Below are 15,793 nucleotides of genomic sequence, written 5' to 3' on the forward strand. Positions count from 1 at the left end.
TTACGGAGATGTCTTCTACACCCTAATAAGGAATGCTTCATGCTCATCTCCAACCGAGTGGGGAGAGGTTTCTACACCCTTATAAGGATTGATTTGTTCTCCTCTCCAACCGATGCGAGATCTCACAATAATCTACCTCCCCTGGGGGCCTAACGTCCTCGTTGACACCCTGCTCATTGTTTGGCTCTGATATCATTTGTAACAGCTCAAGCCCACCGTAAGTAGATATTGTGCACTTTGACCCGTTACGTATTGTTGTCAGTAATTGATAGAAAATGAAGAGCGGCTAGACATTCGGATGTGAAATCTAAAAATTGCATATAAACAAACAGTTGATGACTTTTGATTTAATTTTGTTTTCTTTTTATGTTGACAATCTGTTGTGTTAAATGCAGACCAAATCATTGAGATTTTCAGAAAGAACTGAGATTGAAACAATGTTGGACTCCATGATTATTCCTCATTGGATCATCAAATTTAAAAGGGAAATTCATAATTACAAGTTTCTTCTATAATGTTCCAATGATTTCTCAACTAACTTTTGTATCTTTTTTCCCCTTCAAACCCCAAATATGATGTTTCAATGATTTGTAAAAATCTAGTCATTCAAATACGATATTCGAACGCTGTTAGGCAGAGGTTTCAAGTCTTTGTGAGAAATGTTTTATTCTCCTATCCAACTATCAATGGGGGATCTCACAATCTACTCCGGTTGAGGGTCCAATGTCTTTGCTGGCGCACCACTCTGTGTTTGCCTCTACTACCAACTGTAATAGCCCGATACTACCGCTAACAGATATTGTTATCTTTGGACTTTCCCTTATGGGCTTCTGTTGGGAAGAGGTTTCTACGTTCTTATGAGAAATGTTTTGTTCCCTCTCTAACTGATGTGGGATCTCACAGAAAAAAAGGTCAAGGAAAGCATCGAATTGCGAGATCTCGAATGGCCAATATTATCGATATTGAGCTATGTGCGATAAAGTTGGATGGGAGGGTCCAAAGTGTATCAATAAAGTTTGCAATATTAAGAGCAAAGCTAGAACTTGCATTGGGATCAATGGTGGAGGAGATTTATGAGTTTGACTATGAAAGTGAAAGCTTGAATATGGTGACAGATTAAAGTGAAGCTTCTTGGAGACCCAAGTTTTGGAAGCCATTCAGCTACCAATCACTTTTGACCCAAAAGTGGCCTTCTGGGTTTTGCATATCATTTTCAAAAAAACAAAGTAGTTTATATAATGTTAGAATCTTGTCTTAATGGAAATTGGTTTGGTGCTTTCTTGTTTCTGTCTCTTCGTTACGAACACATCAATTTATTCTCGATCTTACATAAATGTTTCAAAACTATATTTGAAATAGGAAGAATCGTTAGGAAGTTGAACGAGATATGTTTGAATGTCGTTCTTTCAAGTTTAATCCAAGCAACAAGCCTTCTGATCACTGTTGGTTAGATTTGCATATAAACGATTCTCGAGAAGGGTTTCGTCAAAACCCTTTATCCGTTCTTTCTTGACAACATTCCAACATTCTGCATCTTTTATTACATATAAAGAACACACTGATATAATTAAACATTGAATCAAAGTGAAAAAGTGAAAGAAAGGAAGAAAAATCTTCCTTTTCTTACTCTAAAAAATTGCAGAAATATCCCTTCCTTCCCACCTTTAAGCCTTTAGCAGTACCTCTTTTGAATTCCTGCTGTTCTCCATTCTTCTTTCAAACTCTCTTTCTCTCTCTCTCTCTGTCCCAATAAAGCTTCCTCTTATGAATATGATACCATTTCCATGGACCCCTTCTGATCAAATGATACTCAATTCATTTGGAACCAAAAGAACTTGCAGCATATCATAAGCTCCTTGATCGTTAATCTCATACAATCATCACATTTTGATTCCCCTGACATAATAATGCAAATATTATTACTTTTCTTTCCTTTTGTAACAAAAGATAATTAGGATTAGTTCATCATTAAGTCATTTTTCAAGAAGGTGGCTGATTGTGGATTGTAGTTAAAAATAAAAGTTACTTGGAAAAGTGGGAAAACTAACAGGAGAAGAAGAGATGATACAAATGGAAAGACAGCCTAAAAGGGAAGAAGCCAAAATAGAAGAAGTTAGTATAAAAAGAATGGCATTTGGTCCATTCCCATCTTTCTAAAGCCTAACTCAACATCAGCTCAAGGTATTGGATGCTTCCATTTTCAGGAAGGAAGAACAAGGCCAGCTTTAAGAAAGGCTTGTGCAACAACTACAAATTGAGGACTTCACTGAACTAAAGGAAGATCAAAGGAAGAAAGGAACTCTTTTTCTTGTTCTTGTTTTTGTTCTTTGTTCAAGGTGGTCAGGTGTTCTTTGTCGAGGGTAACTTGGTGGGGTTGGGATTTTTCGGGTAAGTGATGCGATCGGGAGGTTGTGCAGCGAATCAGACCTTTACACCGGAGGCTGCTTCCGTGCTGAAGCAATCTCTGAGCTTGGCAAGGAGGAGAGGCCATGCTCAGCTCACTCCTCTACATGTGGCTGTTACTTTATTCAGCTCAAGGAGTAGTAGTCTCTTGAGGCAAGCATGTTTCAAGTCTCAGCCACTTCAAACATCACATCCTCTCCATTGCAGAGCTCTTGAGCTTTGTTTCAATGTGGCTCTCAATAGACTCCCTACTACACCTGGTCCTCTTTTCCATGGCCAACCTTCACTCTCCAATGCACTCATTGCAGCACTCAAAAGAGCTCAGGCAAACCAGAGAAGGGGCTGCCTAGAGCAGCAGCAGCAGCAACAACAACAACAGCATCAGCCAGTATTAGCCATTAAGGTGGAATTGGAGCAGCTTATAATTTCCATTTTGGATGACCCAAGTGTCAGTAGGGTTATGAGAGAGGCTGGGTTTTCCAGTACTCTTGTCAAGAGTAACTTAGAGGATTCCTCTGTTTCCTCTGTCTTTCACTGTTATGGTAGCTCAGGCGGCATCTTCTCTTCTCCTTCTTCGCCTTTGCGTTCCGACCATCATTTTAATCCACGGGATTTTTGGCAGACCCAGTTCTTGACTCGCTCTTCTGAGCAAAACCCACTTCCCTTTTCCCCACAAAAGAGAGTATCCAGCACTAACCTTATTGCTGAATCTTCCGCTTCTTTAAAGCTAGATGTCAAGTTGGTGTTCGAGGCAATGCTTGGGAGGAAGAGAAAGAACACACTCATAATAGGTGATTCCATAACAATAATTGAAGATGTGATTTCAGAGCTTATGGGGAGAGTAGCAGGAGGAGAGGTTCCAAATGAACTAAAATCGACCAAATTTATTGAGTTTTTGCTATCTCCAGATTCCTTGAGCTCCATGAAAAGAGAAGACGTTGAAATAAAGGTGGCAGAGCTGAGAAGGAACATTGACTCCCTTGTTTCAGGAGGGTGGGGAGCCATAATATATACAGGAGACTTGAAATGGATGGTTGAAACAGATGTTAAAGAAGCTTCAGGTTACAGCCAAATCGATCACGTAATCGAAGAAATCACGAGGCTAATATCATTCCACAGCATTTCATGCACAAAGTTATGGCTAATGGGAACAGCAAGTTATCAGACTTACATGAGATGTCAAATGAGACGGCCAACTCTCGAGACTAGATGGGATCTTCAAGCAATTCCTGTTCCCTCAGATGGAGCACTTGGCTTAAGCCTGCACAGTTTCAGGTTTGTATTTCATAATTCCATTCCCTACTTGAAGCATAGAGATAGATAGGCTCATAAGTCAATGATGTTACCTGTTCTGCAGTGTTCATGGCTCGACGACGCCTTTCTCTCAGAACCCGTCACAAGTTTGGGAAACAAAGCCATTCAGTATTGCTCAAGAGGGCCAAGACAAGCTCACTTGCTGTGACTGTTCTTCCAATCATTATAAGGAAGCTCAGAAATTAGAGTCAAGCCAGCAGAAAGAGTTGCCTTCCTGGCTGCAGCCCTTCAGCACCCAACTATCCCATCTTAAGGTACAAATATAGAATCCTTCTCTTTCAAGAAGAACTTGACTGATGGCTGAAATTTAGTGCATAGAAAACCAATGGAACTTAGTTGGTTCGATCACTTCGCTTTAAAGAACGTCCAGTTGATTCAGTTTTGGTTAGATCATTGACATATTCAACATTTCTTAATATTACAAATGTACTAATCTCATGTTGGATCCTACGTTGTTAACATCTCAACATGGTTACTTTTTTTTGTGTCCTCAAGAGTCAGGAGAAATCCACTATGCACAGCAATGAAAGTTCCAGTGGAAGTAAGTACCTGAATACTTGGCCACATCCATTTCCGACGAGGAACAGCATGTTCCGAGATTCAGATACGATCAGCTTCACCGAACCAGCAGTGAACATGACGCGAAGTTCAAATCAAATGCTTCGGTTTAGGCGGCAACAATCCTGCATCACCGAGTTCAATTTCGACAATGAAAGTCAGAGATATCAGGGTGCATCACCAAGCTTGGATTGTCTCAAGAACATGGAAGAAGATAACAAGGAAGTAAACATTTCTCTCTCGCTAGGTGATTCCCTGTTCTTCAAAGATCCAATAAAATTGGCAATTACGAAGAAGAGTGAAGAAGCAATGACACAGAGAGATCATCTGAGCAAATCATTGCAAGAGAATGTGCCTTGGCAATCAGAGACCATTCCTTCCATAGCTGAAGCATTGATCAGTTTCAAATCAACAAATGAAGAATTCTTTTGGATATTGATTGAAGGGGATGATCAGATTGGCAAAAGAAGGTTAGCTCGAGCCATTGCGGAATCTTTCTTTGGGACTGTTGAACAACTCTGCAAGATAAATGCGAGAGGTGACAATGAGGCAACTTCATCTTCTCAAATCCTCGAAAACGCCATGAAATCACAAGAAAAACTGGTAGTCTTAGTTGAAGAGATTGATCGGGGAGATCCTCAATTCATGAAGTTCCTAGCAGATCGATTCAATGGTGGAAAATTCGGAGGAATAGATGAAAAGGATGGAAATGCTCGGAAATTCATATTCATTTTGACCAGAGGTGGAGAACCAGATAAGGATACAGATTCCATAATCTCTATGACACTGAATATCGCGAGAAATTCTGGTTTTGGAGCGCTCAGTGTAGACCAGAAGCGAAAATCCGAATGGGAATCCCCAAACAACACAAAGAAGCAAAGAACAATCAAAGAAGAGGAAGAAGATGCAATCCCTAACACCATCGACGCAGCAGTGAAAATCAACGGAAGCGGTAACCTATCGAGGCAATCAAGCTCTAACAACCTCGACCTAAACCTCAAAGCCGAGGAAGACGAAGAACCACAAGAAGAAACAGAGGAAAGCATACCTCTCCCTGGCGATCCAGAATCCGCAGCACAGAACCTCCAAATCGAGAAGCAATTTCTCCACTCGATTCAGAACCGTTTCGTTTTCAACCAAACTCCATCATCAAGAAGAGAACAGAGAGAATCACTCAAGTCGAAGATCATCCGATCATTTGAGGGCGTCATCAGGTCACAGAAACAGGCGAATTTCAGCGTGGAAGAGAGAGCACTGGAAGCAGTTTCATCAAGGTCAGATTCTTTCACCAAAAACGTGTTCAACAAATGGCTGACGGAGATTTTCGAAACGAGCGTGCGAGGCGTCGGATTTGGCGCGCAAGAAGTAACCAATGTGAAGCTGTGTTCGAGCGGAAAGGAAGACGGCGCCATTGAAAATGGGTTTATGAGCACATGTTTACCCAAATTCATAAAGCTTTCTTTCATGGACTGAATCAGCCATTACAGCCTCTTCTTCGTCGTCTTCTTCCTCTGCGCATGATCCATTGAAACCAGATGGTGAAAAGTCCAAAATATCCCTGTAACTTTTTTCCAGTTTCCATTTTCTTTTTTTCTAATATTTGGAAATTTAGACATATTAAATTCCACTAACATAATCAAAAAAAATTATTTATGTAACTTTTTAATTTTATATAAAATTTTATTCGTTACTTTTTATTTTATTTTTAACAATATTTAAAAGAAATACGAATTATTTATTTATTTACTAGAAGATAATAAAACGAGAAAATAATCATTTGGATGAGTTGGAAAATATTGGAGTATGATGAGTCATCATTATTGACTTGATGGATGAGTCATTTACATTCCAACGTGGAAATTAATACCTGGAATTATCTATTTAATTTAGTTCCCAATTCAAAATCTCCCATAAATTAAAACATTTATAAATAAAAAATATATATTTTTTCCCATTTTAAAAAGAAAAAGACGTCGGTAAAGTCCAAATAATTAAATAATTCCTTCAATTATAATAAATTGTCGCTTTTTCCTATGTGGCTAATGCGCTCTGATCACAACTGACAAGTGGCTTCCCTTTCCTTTTGCATTTATACAATAAAAATAGAAAAAATAATTTTAAATTAATTTTTAATAATGATAAATAAAATTTAAAATTAAAAGGGTAATATTTTCAAAAGTGAATTTTATTTTCCAATTGCTGAGTTGGTGCAAAGGGATACGAAATTCCAGAAGGTTACGATTCTCGTTTTATGGCAACGCGTGACGTAGATTTCCTGACGTCTACGTGGAAATCCGCGTCTGAAAGTGACGCCACGTCACGTAACAAAACTGTTTCAATTTGTTTTTTTTTTTCTTTTTTTAGATTTTTATTTTATAATTCTAATTTGTTTTACATTCGGATTAAAGTAATGAAGATTTTAATTATAAACTTTATAAAAAAAAAAATATATTGACATTAGAGAATATAGTGTTTAGGATAAAATATAATAATCATTATATAAAAATTAAAATATATAAAAATGCTGAGACGTGATAGTTTTTTATTTTTCCAGAATATATTAATTAGTTTAAATGCATTATTAATAATATGTTTAAATTATTATTGAATTTCATTAAATAATCATAAAACATCTAATAAACGAACGCAATAATCATTAGAAATGCTTTTACTTTTTTTATTTATTTAAAATAATATATTTAAATTGTTAGATGAACACGACTCTCAATAAGTTCTCATGATATACTCTCGTGTCCAAATAAGTCGATAAAAAAATAAAATTAATTTATTTAGAGGTTAAAAAAAAATAGATTGATAAATTATAAATATTTAAAAAGGTTAAAAATGAGGATGAAAAATAAGAAAGAATAATCTAGTATATTCATGAAAAAGAAAAGTGACAAATATTTATATTTTTAAAATAATATTATTTCACTCACGAAGCCGAGATTTCTCTCTATAAATACCGGGTTCCGCATGTCTCAGATTTTAAGTTCATTACAACTAAAAATCGCCTTCCCCCTTTCTCACCGTTTTTGCCTTTTTCTTTTTCCTCTCTTTCTCTCTCTCTCTCTTGCTTTTCGATTCCCGTCTTCTTCATCTCGCTTTCCGGCTTTGGTTGCGCGCTCCGCCGAACGAACTCCTCTCTTGCCGCCGTAGAAGGAGCACCGAGAGGCTGCAGAAGAATGTGGCTCGCATGTGTATGGGACGAGAAAGAGAAAGAGCTCGGTCGACAACAAGCGCCAGGAACGTGTCCTTTCTGTCGAGGCAAAGTGCACGCCATTGATGTCGAAAGGCGATGGAAGCTCTGTTTTCTTCCTCTCTGCCTCAAGATCAAGAGGAAGTATCTTTGTACTCTCTGTTCTCGCCGTCTCGAATTGTGCCACTGGTAGTAATTTAAGAAAGAAAAAGAAATTAGGTCTCGGTTTTCATCGAACTATCGATGGATCTAATTTGAACCGCTACTCGTAGTTCGTGTTCCGGTTCTTCCGTGAAGTGTTTGATTGAATTTTTGGAGAAACGGATGAGGATCAGGATTTGGATCTGACTCGATTAGATGCACATCTAATCTTGTTGTTGTTTTTCTTTTTGTACAGCATCGAAAACTGTAGATAGAGAAAGACTTCTCTCCGGCCTCTCCTAGAGGATTTTCCCCCTTTTAGTTGGTTTATATTAATTGAAATCTTTCTGCATCTTCTTGTTCTGTGATTTGATGTCTTAATTTGCAATTGCATGCCATTTTATGTGGTTGATTTCACTTTAATGTTCTGATGGATGCTGGAATATTTAGAATATGCTGGTTCTTTTGTACCTTATGTATCAATAAAATAAAATTGAAGTAGATTTATAACGAATTCCAACAATTGAACATTGATGGATACTATTAAATAGAACTAGATTTGAGTAATTAAATTAAACTTCACAATGCGGATCTGATCACCATTCCAAAATTAAAGTTCTCTTTTCCTTACCAACCGAATAGTTGGTAGGGAATGTGGTAGGGAATGAATGATGTCTTTAATCTCATTTTCGACAAAATAATAATATTATTAAAAGTTATTCTAATTTAATCTAAGTTCAAATTTTATTATAGTATTTTCTTGAAGTTTCAAAATCGAAATACAAAAGCTTAACATTTACCAACATTTTCATGTGACTTCTTAATACATAAATTATTATTATTACTATTTTACAAAATTAAATAAATATTACTTCGTCAAAATTTATGAAAAGCTTGGAGACGAGATTTGAAAATAAAAAAATGTACAGATTAAAAGAGATTGAACCATTAATTCAATAAAGAAACTAAGGAGTAATTTCCTTTCCCCCACGAGGATTTTGGTCAAACATAACGAAAGAGATAATGGATTTGGACACATCCACTTTTACTTGGATCAAAACACGTAAACCACGTTTTATTTGTTCTATATATATATATATATATATATATACATAGATAGATATATATAAACCAAGCGAAGTAAGGAGTTCTTGAGTTCGTGATGGAGCTCTTGCTCTTCTTTATTCTAAAGAAATGAAACAGAGGAGGATTACATTGAAACACAGACCTCATTCATTCATTCATTCATTCATTCCAGAGAACAGTCAATTTTGTTCACTGATCTGTTGAAGGCGAGGACGTCCACAGCGTCGTCAGCCTCCGATCCACCGCCCTTCTCGCCGGCAACGATTGCTTCACGAATCAAGAGCTTCGTCGTCGGATCCATTGTCTCATTACCTCTCCCGCCGTCGTTTGATTTGGATTCCGTTTTCGATTGTTGTTCTTGTTGTTGCAGTGGAGACTGCTTTTGGTGATTCGCCTCCATCTCTCTCCGATTCTCACCGCCTCCCCTCCCCTAGACTCCGCCATTTTAATGGCAATTTAAGGAACACGTGTCCGGCAGGAGAAACCACGGCTGGACACGTGGCGAATGATTATATTTCGATAAGCTTGAACAGAAAAGTTTAATTTATTCGTATATTTCAAATTAAAACATATAAAATACAAACAATTTAACAATCATTGCATTTTTAGTGTTAAAATTTGACTCTTTCACCATTTTAAGAAAAAATATAGATTTAAATCTATTTATAAACAAACCACTATGAAAATTATAATTATTAGTAATTTATCTATTTCAAGAGATTTAAATTACTAAATATAATAACAATAATAAGAGAAATTATTACTACCCAGCAGACCCAGAAAATGGCAATCAAGAACATGAAAGTCCTGCCATAAATAAAATAGAAAGGAAATACCAAAATTTCTGGAATAAAATCAAAATTTAAACCGTTCTCAACGATAATAATTCGGAGGATAAAAGTACACTAATGATGAAACAATAGTAGCAAAACATTCTGATTCCAAAACCGATACTTCAAATGATAAAAAACCTATAAATCCATAAACTTTGGAGAAACAACACAAAATGTAAAAACCTAATTCATCCTTCTGATTAGCTCGTTGATGTAGTTCTCGCGGTTCCCAGCGTCACCTCCTTCCACATAGTGATTCCTCTTCTTCTTAAGACCACCCAGAGGAGCTTTCAGCTTGAAGGGCCACAGGAAATTGTTGGCTTCCTTAAAATGGGGTCCCACTGTCAAGATCTCATGGATGAGGTCTTCTGTGCAAATAATACCAAACTTCCCAAGAGCCTGGAACAAACAAACCCATCAGAGTTGTAGTTGTATAATAAAATACAATACTGATTTCATTCAAGCTACACACCTGCTCAATGATGGAGTTGTCAGTCAAAGCAGTTCTTCGTTTGTTGAGTTTTCCGAAGCCTCTCTTGTAAATGAGTTCTTTAACGCTCTTCAAGTTGGGATACCTGAAAGTATCAGTTCAGTAAAACAAGATGAGTTAAGTTTGATCTCTAGAAAACCCAAAAGAAAAGGAAAGGAGATATACAAGAAAAACATACCCATATGTAACGTATGGCTCCACTCTGTGTAACATATTCAATGTTGCCTTGTTCACTTTCAAAAAGACACCATTGAAAATCTGCAGGGTTGGTAATCGTGTGAGGTGTAAAACTCTATATTTGCAATGAATACATTTCCAACAAAAACAACCAAGGGGTTTATAATTTCAGGAGTGTTTCTACATCAAAATGTTTATATTAACATGATACATGCGAAGCTGTCTATAAATCTACAGCACAGAAAAATATAATAGTCAAAACCCAAAAAGTAATTTAGTGTCACAGCCTTCTTCACCATTAATTAAATATACAGAAACAAAATCTTTGAAGTAAACTTCCAAAAAGAAATGCTTCAATGACAGACGTATATGTATCTAAGAGAAATGAAATTACAAAAAATGGGGGGAGAGCCACTCTACATGAAATCAGTGAATTAACTTCCATATGTTGTATAAGAACAGTGAATTAACTTCCATATGTTGTATAAGAAATCAGTGAATTAACTCATATGTTGTATAAGAAGAGTGCAGCAACAGATAGACACTAACAATGGCAAAACTATTATGCATCAAATAATATTTATTTGTGAGATAAAATTGAAACTAAACGAACAAAAATTCGCTTGAAGAAATTGTCTAAATTCATCGTCTGTAAGATGAAGTCAATGAAGTAATGTGTTACCTGTCTCAAACGCAGAAGCTGCAGAATCTTCTTCGTCTTTGGGTCAATAGCATTGATACTGAAAATCCAAAAGCATAATAAAAACGCTGATACAAACGATTCAACCAGTCCAAAATAATGATTTCTCACTAAAAAAAGACTCACCCTCGGATCCTGATAATAAACAGAAGCTTGGCCTCAGGGTCGACATAAAATCCGCCCTTGAGTCTAGCCTCGCGCTTCAAACGAACTAACTCCTTTTGCTGCTCATCATACTCCTTGGCATAGAGCTTAGCCCTGTTAAAGATCAGTTTCCTGTTCTCAGCATTCTTCTTCTTCGCAGCCACTAGATCTTTTTTCTCAGCCAGAGCCCATTCTTCGTTCCTCTTCCGCTTCTTCAACACGGACTCCGGAACCACCGGGCTAGCCTTGACTCCTTCCGCACTCATTTCTCTAAACGAAACCAAAGTAAGATCAAAATTCTAAAACCTAAATCAATCACAAACCAAAAGGCAGAACAATAGAAGATAAAAACTTCATTGACATTCTTCAAAATAAGAAAAACATTGCGATTCTCGTCAACACTACTCACGATTACTACAGATTCTTAGAAATCATGAAATAGAAACAATAATAAGAGGTGAAAATGAAGAAATATAGAGAAACATACTTCTTGCTCAGATGGTCGAAGTTGCGGCTGCGGAGCTCTTTGCGCGAAAAGGGTTGATCTAGCAGAGTGGGTCTAGGGTTTTAAAAGGATCCTTGGTTTCGAGGCTTTCGTCATCGACGGCCCAAAATCTTCCAATCTATTTACAATTAATCTCAGCCGTTGGAGAAAGTTTCGTTCTTGTTTAAGTTAAATTATAAATCCTTCATTTTAAGTCCTGTTTTAAAATTTTCAAATATCTAATAAATATTCCGATGAATACTTAAAATTAGGATATTTCTCACTTCTTTTGATTCTCCAATATGTTTTTTTTTTTTTCTTTTTTCAATTACTTTTAAATTAGTCATTTGACGAGGCAGAAAATATATTCCATTATTTTAATTTAATTAAATATATTGCTTTTAACAATTTGTCTTTTTTTTTTTTTTTTTTTTCATTTTAATTTTTACAAAATGCTTCTCATATTTAACCTATGCACGTTTGCTTTAAAAATAATAATTAAAAAAAATACAACATTCAAAGAATTCATTAAGTAACCTTCAAAGAATATTGTTTTTGGGCTTTGTTTAAGGGCAGCAAATATCATCTTTAGAGCTCAGACATTGTAACGGTCCAAATCTACCGCTAACAAATATTGTCCTTTTTAGGTTTTCTTTCTCGAACTCTCTCAAGGTTCTTTAAAACACATCTACTACAGAAAGAATTACATATCCTTATCAAGAATATTTCATTCCCTTTCACCCACCAACATGAAACCTCACATATTAACTCAACAAAAATCATAAATGATATCTAATATAATCTATAGTTTTATATTCTAGGCATATACAAATATATATTGTATTTTCAAAAAAAAAAATTAAAAAAGAAATCATGTGGAGAACTACAAAGTGGATTAATAATAAGTTCAAAATGGATGAGGCATAGCCCATTCATGGACTCCAAAAAAAAATATGATGCTAAATATTGGACATCAATTCTTTAGAGTTTCTACTCTATGGAGGAACATACGACCAAAATTTTTTCAGAGATGGAAACTTCATTCATGAATGATCAAAAGCAGTTAAAGACCAGAATCGTGAATCCCATTAAAATATGGTCAATCCTCATCAGAATAATTGAACTTTACTGAGTGAGATTGCAGATCTATCACTCCGCCTCGGTATGACCCACGCTTCTTCTTCGTCTTTTCATGTCGAAAACCCCTACGAAATTAGTAAATTTGAATTACGAAACCGTTTCATAAACCAGAAAATACATTGAAATTCCCTTCACAAGACTTGGTGTAACCTCTGAGCTAGAAGTTTAAATAGAAATGAAAAATACCTTCCTTTAACCTGGCCAAGAACCTCTTGAGCTTTTGCACCATACCCAGTCTCGGCTCCACCCTGCGCAGTATCATAGATTACAAGTAAGAAACAAAAGAACCCACTGAAAAGACAGCAGCAAAAAGGTTAACATCATAATAAGCAGCAAATCACACCTTCGCCCAGTATGAATTATCTGCGAGTTTCTCATCAGCAAATGTCACAGCATCTACTTTTACCCTTTGGAACGCATTAATGGTCTTTGGCTGCAATTATATCATCATATTATATCAGCTAAAGTTGAATTTGTATCAAATTTAAATGAACCTCTGAGCTAAAGATAAGGATTAAAATTTCAAACATTGATCCCACTACCCTCATGATCACTGGTCTTTGGCTACAATCATAATTTGTAGAATTCACTTGTTTCTAACTAGAATCACAAAATATTAACATATCTTTGGAGGGTCTTCTGCAAACATCAAAATATTTGCGTAGATATGTGATGACAATATTAACATACCTCAGTTGAGCCATTTGAAGATTTCTTCCAAGGTTTCTTTGAAGAAGTTTTCTCTGCGGTTTTTTCAACATCTGTCTCCTGAGAAAGCTCATTTACATCAACCTTTGTAGACAGCACACCATCATTGCATCCTTTTGAACCTTCTAATTTTCTACGTTTGACATCTTCGGTTTCTTTCTCATCGACAGCATGACTGTCGTTATCTTCAGAAGCCAATCTTTTCCTCTTCTTAGAATTGTCGTTGTGTTCCTCTTCGTGTAACATCTTGGTACCATCATTTAGCTGGTTTGAATTTGTGTCACTTAAATGTCGACCGTCCTTTTTCTTCTTACTTTTGGATTTGACAACCTTTTCGTCAAGAGTGGCAACATTACCATTCAATCCATTTGAGTCTACAGCTTGAGAATCTCTTGAAACAGTTACATCATCGGGGATTGTAGCAACAGCCTCTATCTTCTCTTTGTTCTTCTTTTTCTTTTTATCCTTAGATTTCTTTCCTGCCTCCTCATGGACAGTAGAGCCTTCGGAAGGTTCTGTGCCATTGGAGTTTTTCAAACTCTCCACATGCGCAGATTCTGATTTCTCTTTATCTGCAACTGCATTCTTTTTTATTTTCTTTTTATCCTTGGACTTCTTTGCAGGCTCCTCTTGTTCTTCAGGAACCCTATCATCAGCAACCTCCGTCATCATTTCTTCATCTACTAGATCAAAACCAGCACAAGGAGATGTGCATTTAAGATCGATAATTTCAAGTATTAATTTCTTTAACAAAAACATAGCAAAATTAATAAATTTATAAACGTAGACAATATGAGGATACCTGGTTTATTTTGGGGTGTGACGGCCTGACTACTGCATATTAGAATTTTAAGTTAGATAAATGAATTTATTTCAAGATCTAATAAGATTGAGGCAAAAGAACTCAATAGAAAAGAAAAGGAACAAGATGCAGCTTGAGACTAATTAGCATGACGATGAAATGTCAAAATCTGGAAAATTACCATGGTCACTAATGCTATCACTTGGAACATAGATAAATGATTTATGAACATCTATTATGAAACAAATGGGAACTAATTTAAATGCTTAGCAGAACCAGCAATTTCGTTGAAAATAAGTTACACGTTCATTAACATGTTTATACTTAAAATGCTAAGATTGAGGCACATCTCTGATTAAGTTACACGTTCATTCATTAACAGACAGTAATAGAGAGAATATCTGAACCTACCCTTTCTTAAAATGCTTGTGGCACATTTCTTCGAGACTAAGCAATAACTCCTTTGAAGAATCCTTCTGCACGAATAGCAACAGAAATGGAAATTGTTTCAATAAAGATATTCGCGGCCGAAACTAACTTTTGAAATGAAAGAAGTTGTGAGAGAATAAGAATCCACTCTAGAAACAAGTTAAATTACAGTAAAATAACACCACATATCCCCATCTAACAACAAATAGAAGGTCTCGGAGTAAAATTTTTTGGAGTAATTCAGACTATTATAAAGAACTAGTAGTAAACTTGTTCTATAAAATTATGAAAGTAGGATTAAACCAGACTGTTCGAAGAAAACGCAAACATTTCGAATGAGAAGCTCATGAATAGGATTTAGCCACCAACTCCGTACTATGGGATTCGATTACGTGATTCATCTAGCAAGCGACATGAATTGCGTAGCATAATGGGCAACCAGTGAATAATACAAAATTAACCAGTGGATAAAGTGCTACAGTGCGAAGAAGTACGGACCTCAATCTGCGCTTCGGAACGAAACTTCTTGAGGGTTTTGGAGAAGCCATTGTGCTCCAAAAAGAAGGCTACAGCGTGAAGAAGAAGAGTCCTCTGCTCCGGGTGTAAGGATGCGGCTTCATCGGCAGACTTGGGAGTTTGGGCGTCGTTTCTTTGCTTCATAGCGTGGTGGGAGAGAAGAACTTGACGCGGTTTGAATGCGAGAAGAGATGGAGTTACAGAGTTGGTTAGGGTTCGGGACATGCGCCTTCTCGCGTTGAAGAAGAAGAAGACTGCTTCCTTCGCGCTAGGGTTTATGAGTTGGTCTCTTCCTGGGTTTTTCCCACTTTCCCTCTCCTGATTTTCTCTCTCTTCTTTTTTTTTTATTTTTTAAATTATTTTCTTTTTATGATAAAATTAAATTATTACCGTCAAATAAATTACTCATAAGCAAGTGAATTTCATTTCCTTTTATAAAAACATCAGAATTTTATTTTATTTTATTTTATTACAAATAAATATACATAAATTACCACTTAATTAAACTCATATTGGTATTCAAAATATTTGAATACCAAACAATTAATTTTTTAAAAATAAATCAATAAAATTGAATAAAGTAATTTTCATTTTGATTTTGAAAACTTTTAATTTTATATTAAAATGCCTTTTAAAATTTAAAAACTCGTTGAACATAAACAATAATTA

At 36.0% G+C, this 15,793-nt stretch overlaps 4 protein-coding genes and 1 long non-coding RNA gene across 7 annotated transcripts; 2 read left to right on the forward strand and 3 right to left on the reverse strand.

Annotated features, from left to right (window-relative positions):
* Positions 1-1,401: 1,401 nt before the first annotated feature.
* Positions 1,402-5,464, reverse strand: LOC111780316 (uncharacterized). Of its 2 annotated transcripts, none has more exons than XR_002812829.2 (5): positions 5,324-5,464; positions 4,267-4,793; positions 3,750-4,017; positions 3,575-3,664; positions 1,402-1,896 (listed from the first exon to the last, which is right to left on the reverse strand). It is a non-coding gene; the product is annotated as an uncharacterized LOC111780316 (long non-coding RNA). The 2 variants fall into 2 exon arrangements; XR_015413895.1 differs by having other exon boundaries at positions 4,267-4,400; positions 5,324-5,462.
* Positions 1,930-5,965, forward strand: LOC111780315 (protein SMAX1-LIKE 4). The gene is made up of 3 exons (XM_023660688.2): positions 1,930-3,678; positions 3,761-3,971; positions 4,213-5,965. Exons 1-3 carry the CDS (start codon positions 2,396-2,398, stop codon positions 5,746-5,748), a joined length of 3,030 nt encoding a protein of 1,009 aa, XP_023516456.2. The 5' UTR covers positions 1,930-2,395; the 3' UTR covers positions 5,749-5,965.
* A 1,283-nt stretch (positions 5,966-7,248) lies between these two features.
* Positions 7,249-7,967, forward strand: LOC111780298 (uncharacterized). The gene has a single exon (XM_023660662.2). The coding sequence runs from the start codon at positions 7,461-7,463 to the stop codon at positions 7,665-7,667; it is 207 nt and encodes a 68-aa protein (XP_023516430.2). The 5' UTR covers positions 7,249-7,460; the 3' UTR covers positions 7,668-7,967.
* Positions 7,968-9,523: 1,556 nt separating this feature from the next.
* Positions 9,524-11,690, reverse strand: LOC111780517 (large ribosomal subunit protein uL30y). The gene is made up of 6 exons (XM_023660942.2): positions 11,533-11,690; positions 11,028-11,315; positions 10,884-10,941; positions 10,203-10,282; positions 10,007-10,109; positions 9,524-9,933 (listed from the first exon to the last, which is right to left on the reverse strand). The coding sequence occupies exons 2-6, from the start codon at positions 11,309-11,311 to the stop codon at positions 9,718-9,720; spliced, it is 741 nt and encodes a 246-aa protein (XP_023516710.1). The 5' UTR covers positions 11,312-11,315; positions 11,533-11,690; the 3' UTR covers positions 9,524-9,717.
* Positions 11,691-12,405: 715 nt separating this feature from the next.
* Positions 12,406-15,586, reverse strand: LOC111779713 (uncharacterized). Of its 2 annotated transcripts, none has more exons than XM_023659833.2 (7): positions 15,107-15,586; positions 14,591-14,655; positions 14,180-14,211; positions 13,360-14,060; positions 13,013-13,102; positions 12,856-12,917; positions 12,406-12,734 (listed from the first exon to the last, which is right to left on the reverse strand). In XM_023659833.2, the coding sequence occupies exons 1-7, from the start codon at positions 15,347-15,349 to the stop codon at positions 12,629-12,631; spliced, it is 1,299 nt and encodes a 432-aa protein (XP_023515601.2). In that variant the 5' UTR covers positions 15,350-15,586; the 3' UTR covers positions 12,406-12,628. The 2 variants fall into 2 exon arrangements, with proteins under 2 accessions (XP_023515601.2, XP_023515602.2); XM_023659834.2 differs by having other exon boundaries at positions 13,360-14,057; positions 15,107-15,582.
* Between the last annotated feature and the right edge of the window lie 207 nt (positions 15,587-15,793).

Source organism: Cucurbita pepo, chromosome 18, assembly GCF_057944985.1.
Source record: "Cucurbita pepo subsp. pepo isolate OVF chromosome 18, ASM5794498v1, whole genome shotgun sequence".
NCBI lineage: Eukaryota > Viridiplantae > Streptophyta > Magnoliopsida > Cucurbitales > Cucurbitaceae > Cucurbita > Cucurbita pepo.

Bases quoted from the DNA above. Each gene is read 5' to 3' on its own strand.
- LOC111780298 (XM_023660662.2), top strand. From the start codon at position 7,461: ATGTGGCTCGCATGTGTATGGGACGAGAAAGAGAAAGAGCTCGGTCGA.
- LOC111780517 (XM_023660942.2), bottom strand. From the start codon at position 11,311: ATGAGTGCGGAAGGAGTCAAGGCTAGCCCGGTGGTTCCGGAGTCCGTG. The intron at 10,942-11,027 runs GTGAGTCTTTTT...TTGGATTTTCAG, and splicing joins TTTATTATCAGGATCCGAGG to TATCAATGCTATTGACCCAA. The intron at 9,934-10,006 runs GTGTGTAGCTTG...TGTTTGTTCCAG, and splicing joins ACAACTCCATCATTGAGCAG to GCTCTTGGGAAGTTTGGTAT.
- LOC111779713 (XM_023659833.2), bottom strand. From the start codon at position 15,349: ATGTCCCGAACCCTAACCAACTCTGTAACTCCATCTCTTCTCGCATTC. The intron at 14,212-14,590 runs GTAGGTTCAGAT...TCTAATATGCAG, and splicing joins CACAAGCATTTTAAGAAAGG to TAGTCAGGCCGTCACACCCC. The intron at 12,918-13,012 runs GTGTGATTTGCT...GATACTGCGCAG, and splicing joins ATAATTCATACTGGGCGAAG to GGTGGAGCCGAGACTGGGTA.
- LOC111780315 (XM_023660688.2), top strand. From the start codon at position 2,396: ATGCGATCGGGAGGTTGTGCAGCGAATCAGACCTTTACACCGGAGGCT. The intron at 3,679-3,760 runs GTTTGTATTTCA...CCTGTTCTGCAG, and splicing joins TTAAGCCTGCACAGTTTCAG to TGTTCATGGCTCGACGACGC. The intron at 3,972-4,212 runs GTACAAATATAG...TGTGTCCTCAAG, and splicing joins CCCAACTATCCCATCTTAAG to AGTCAGGAGAAATCCACTAT.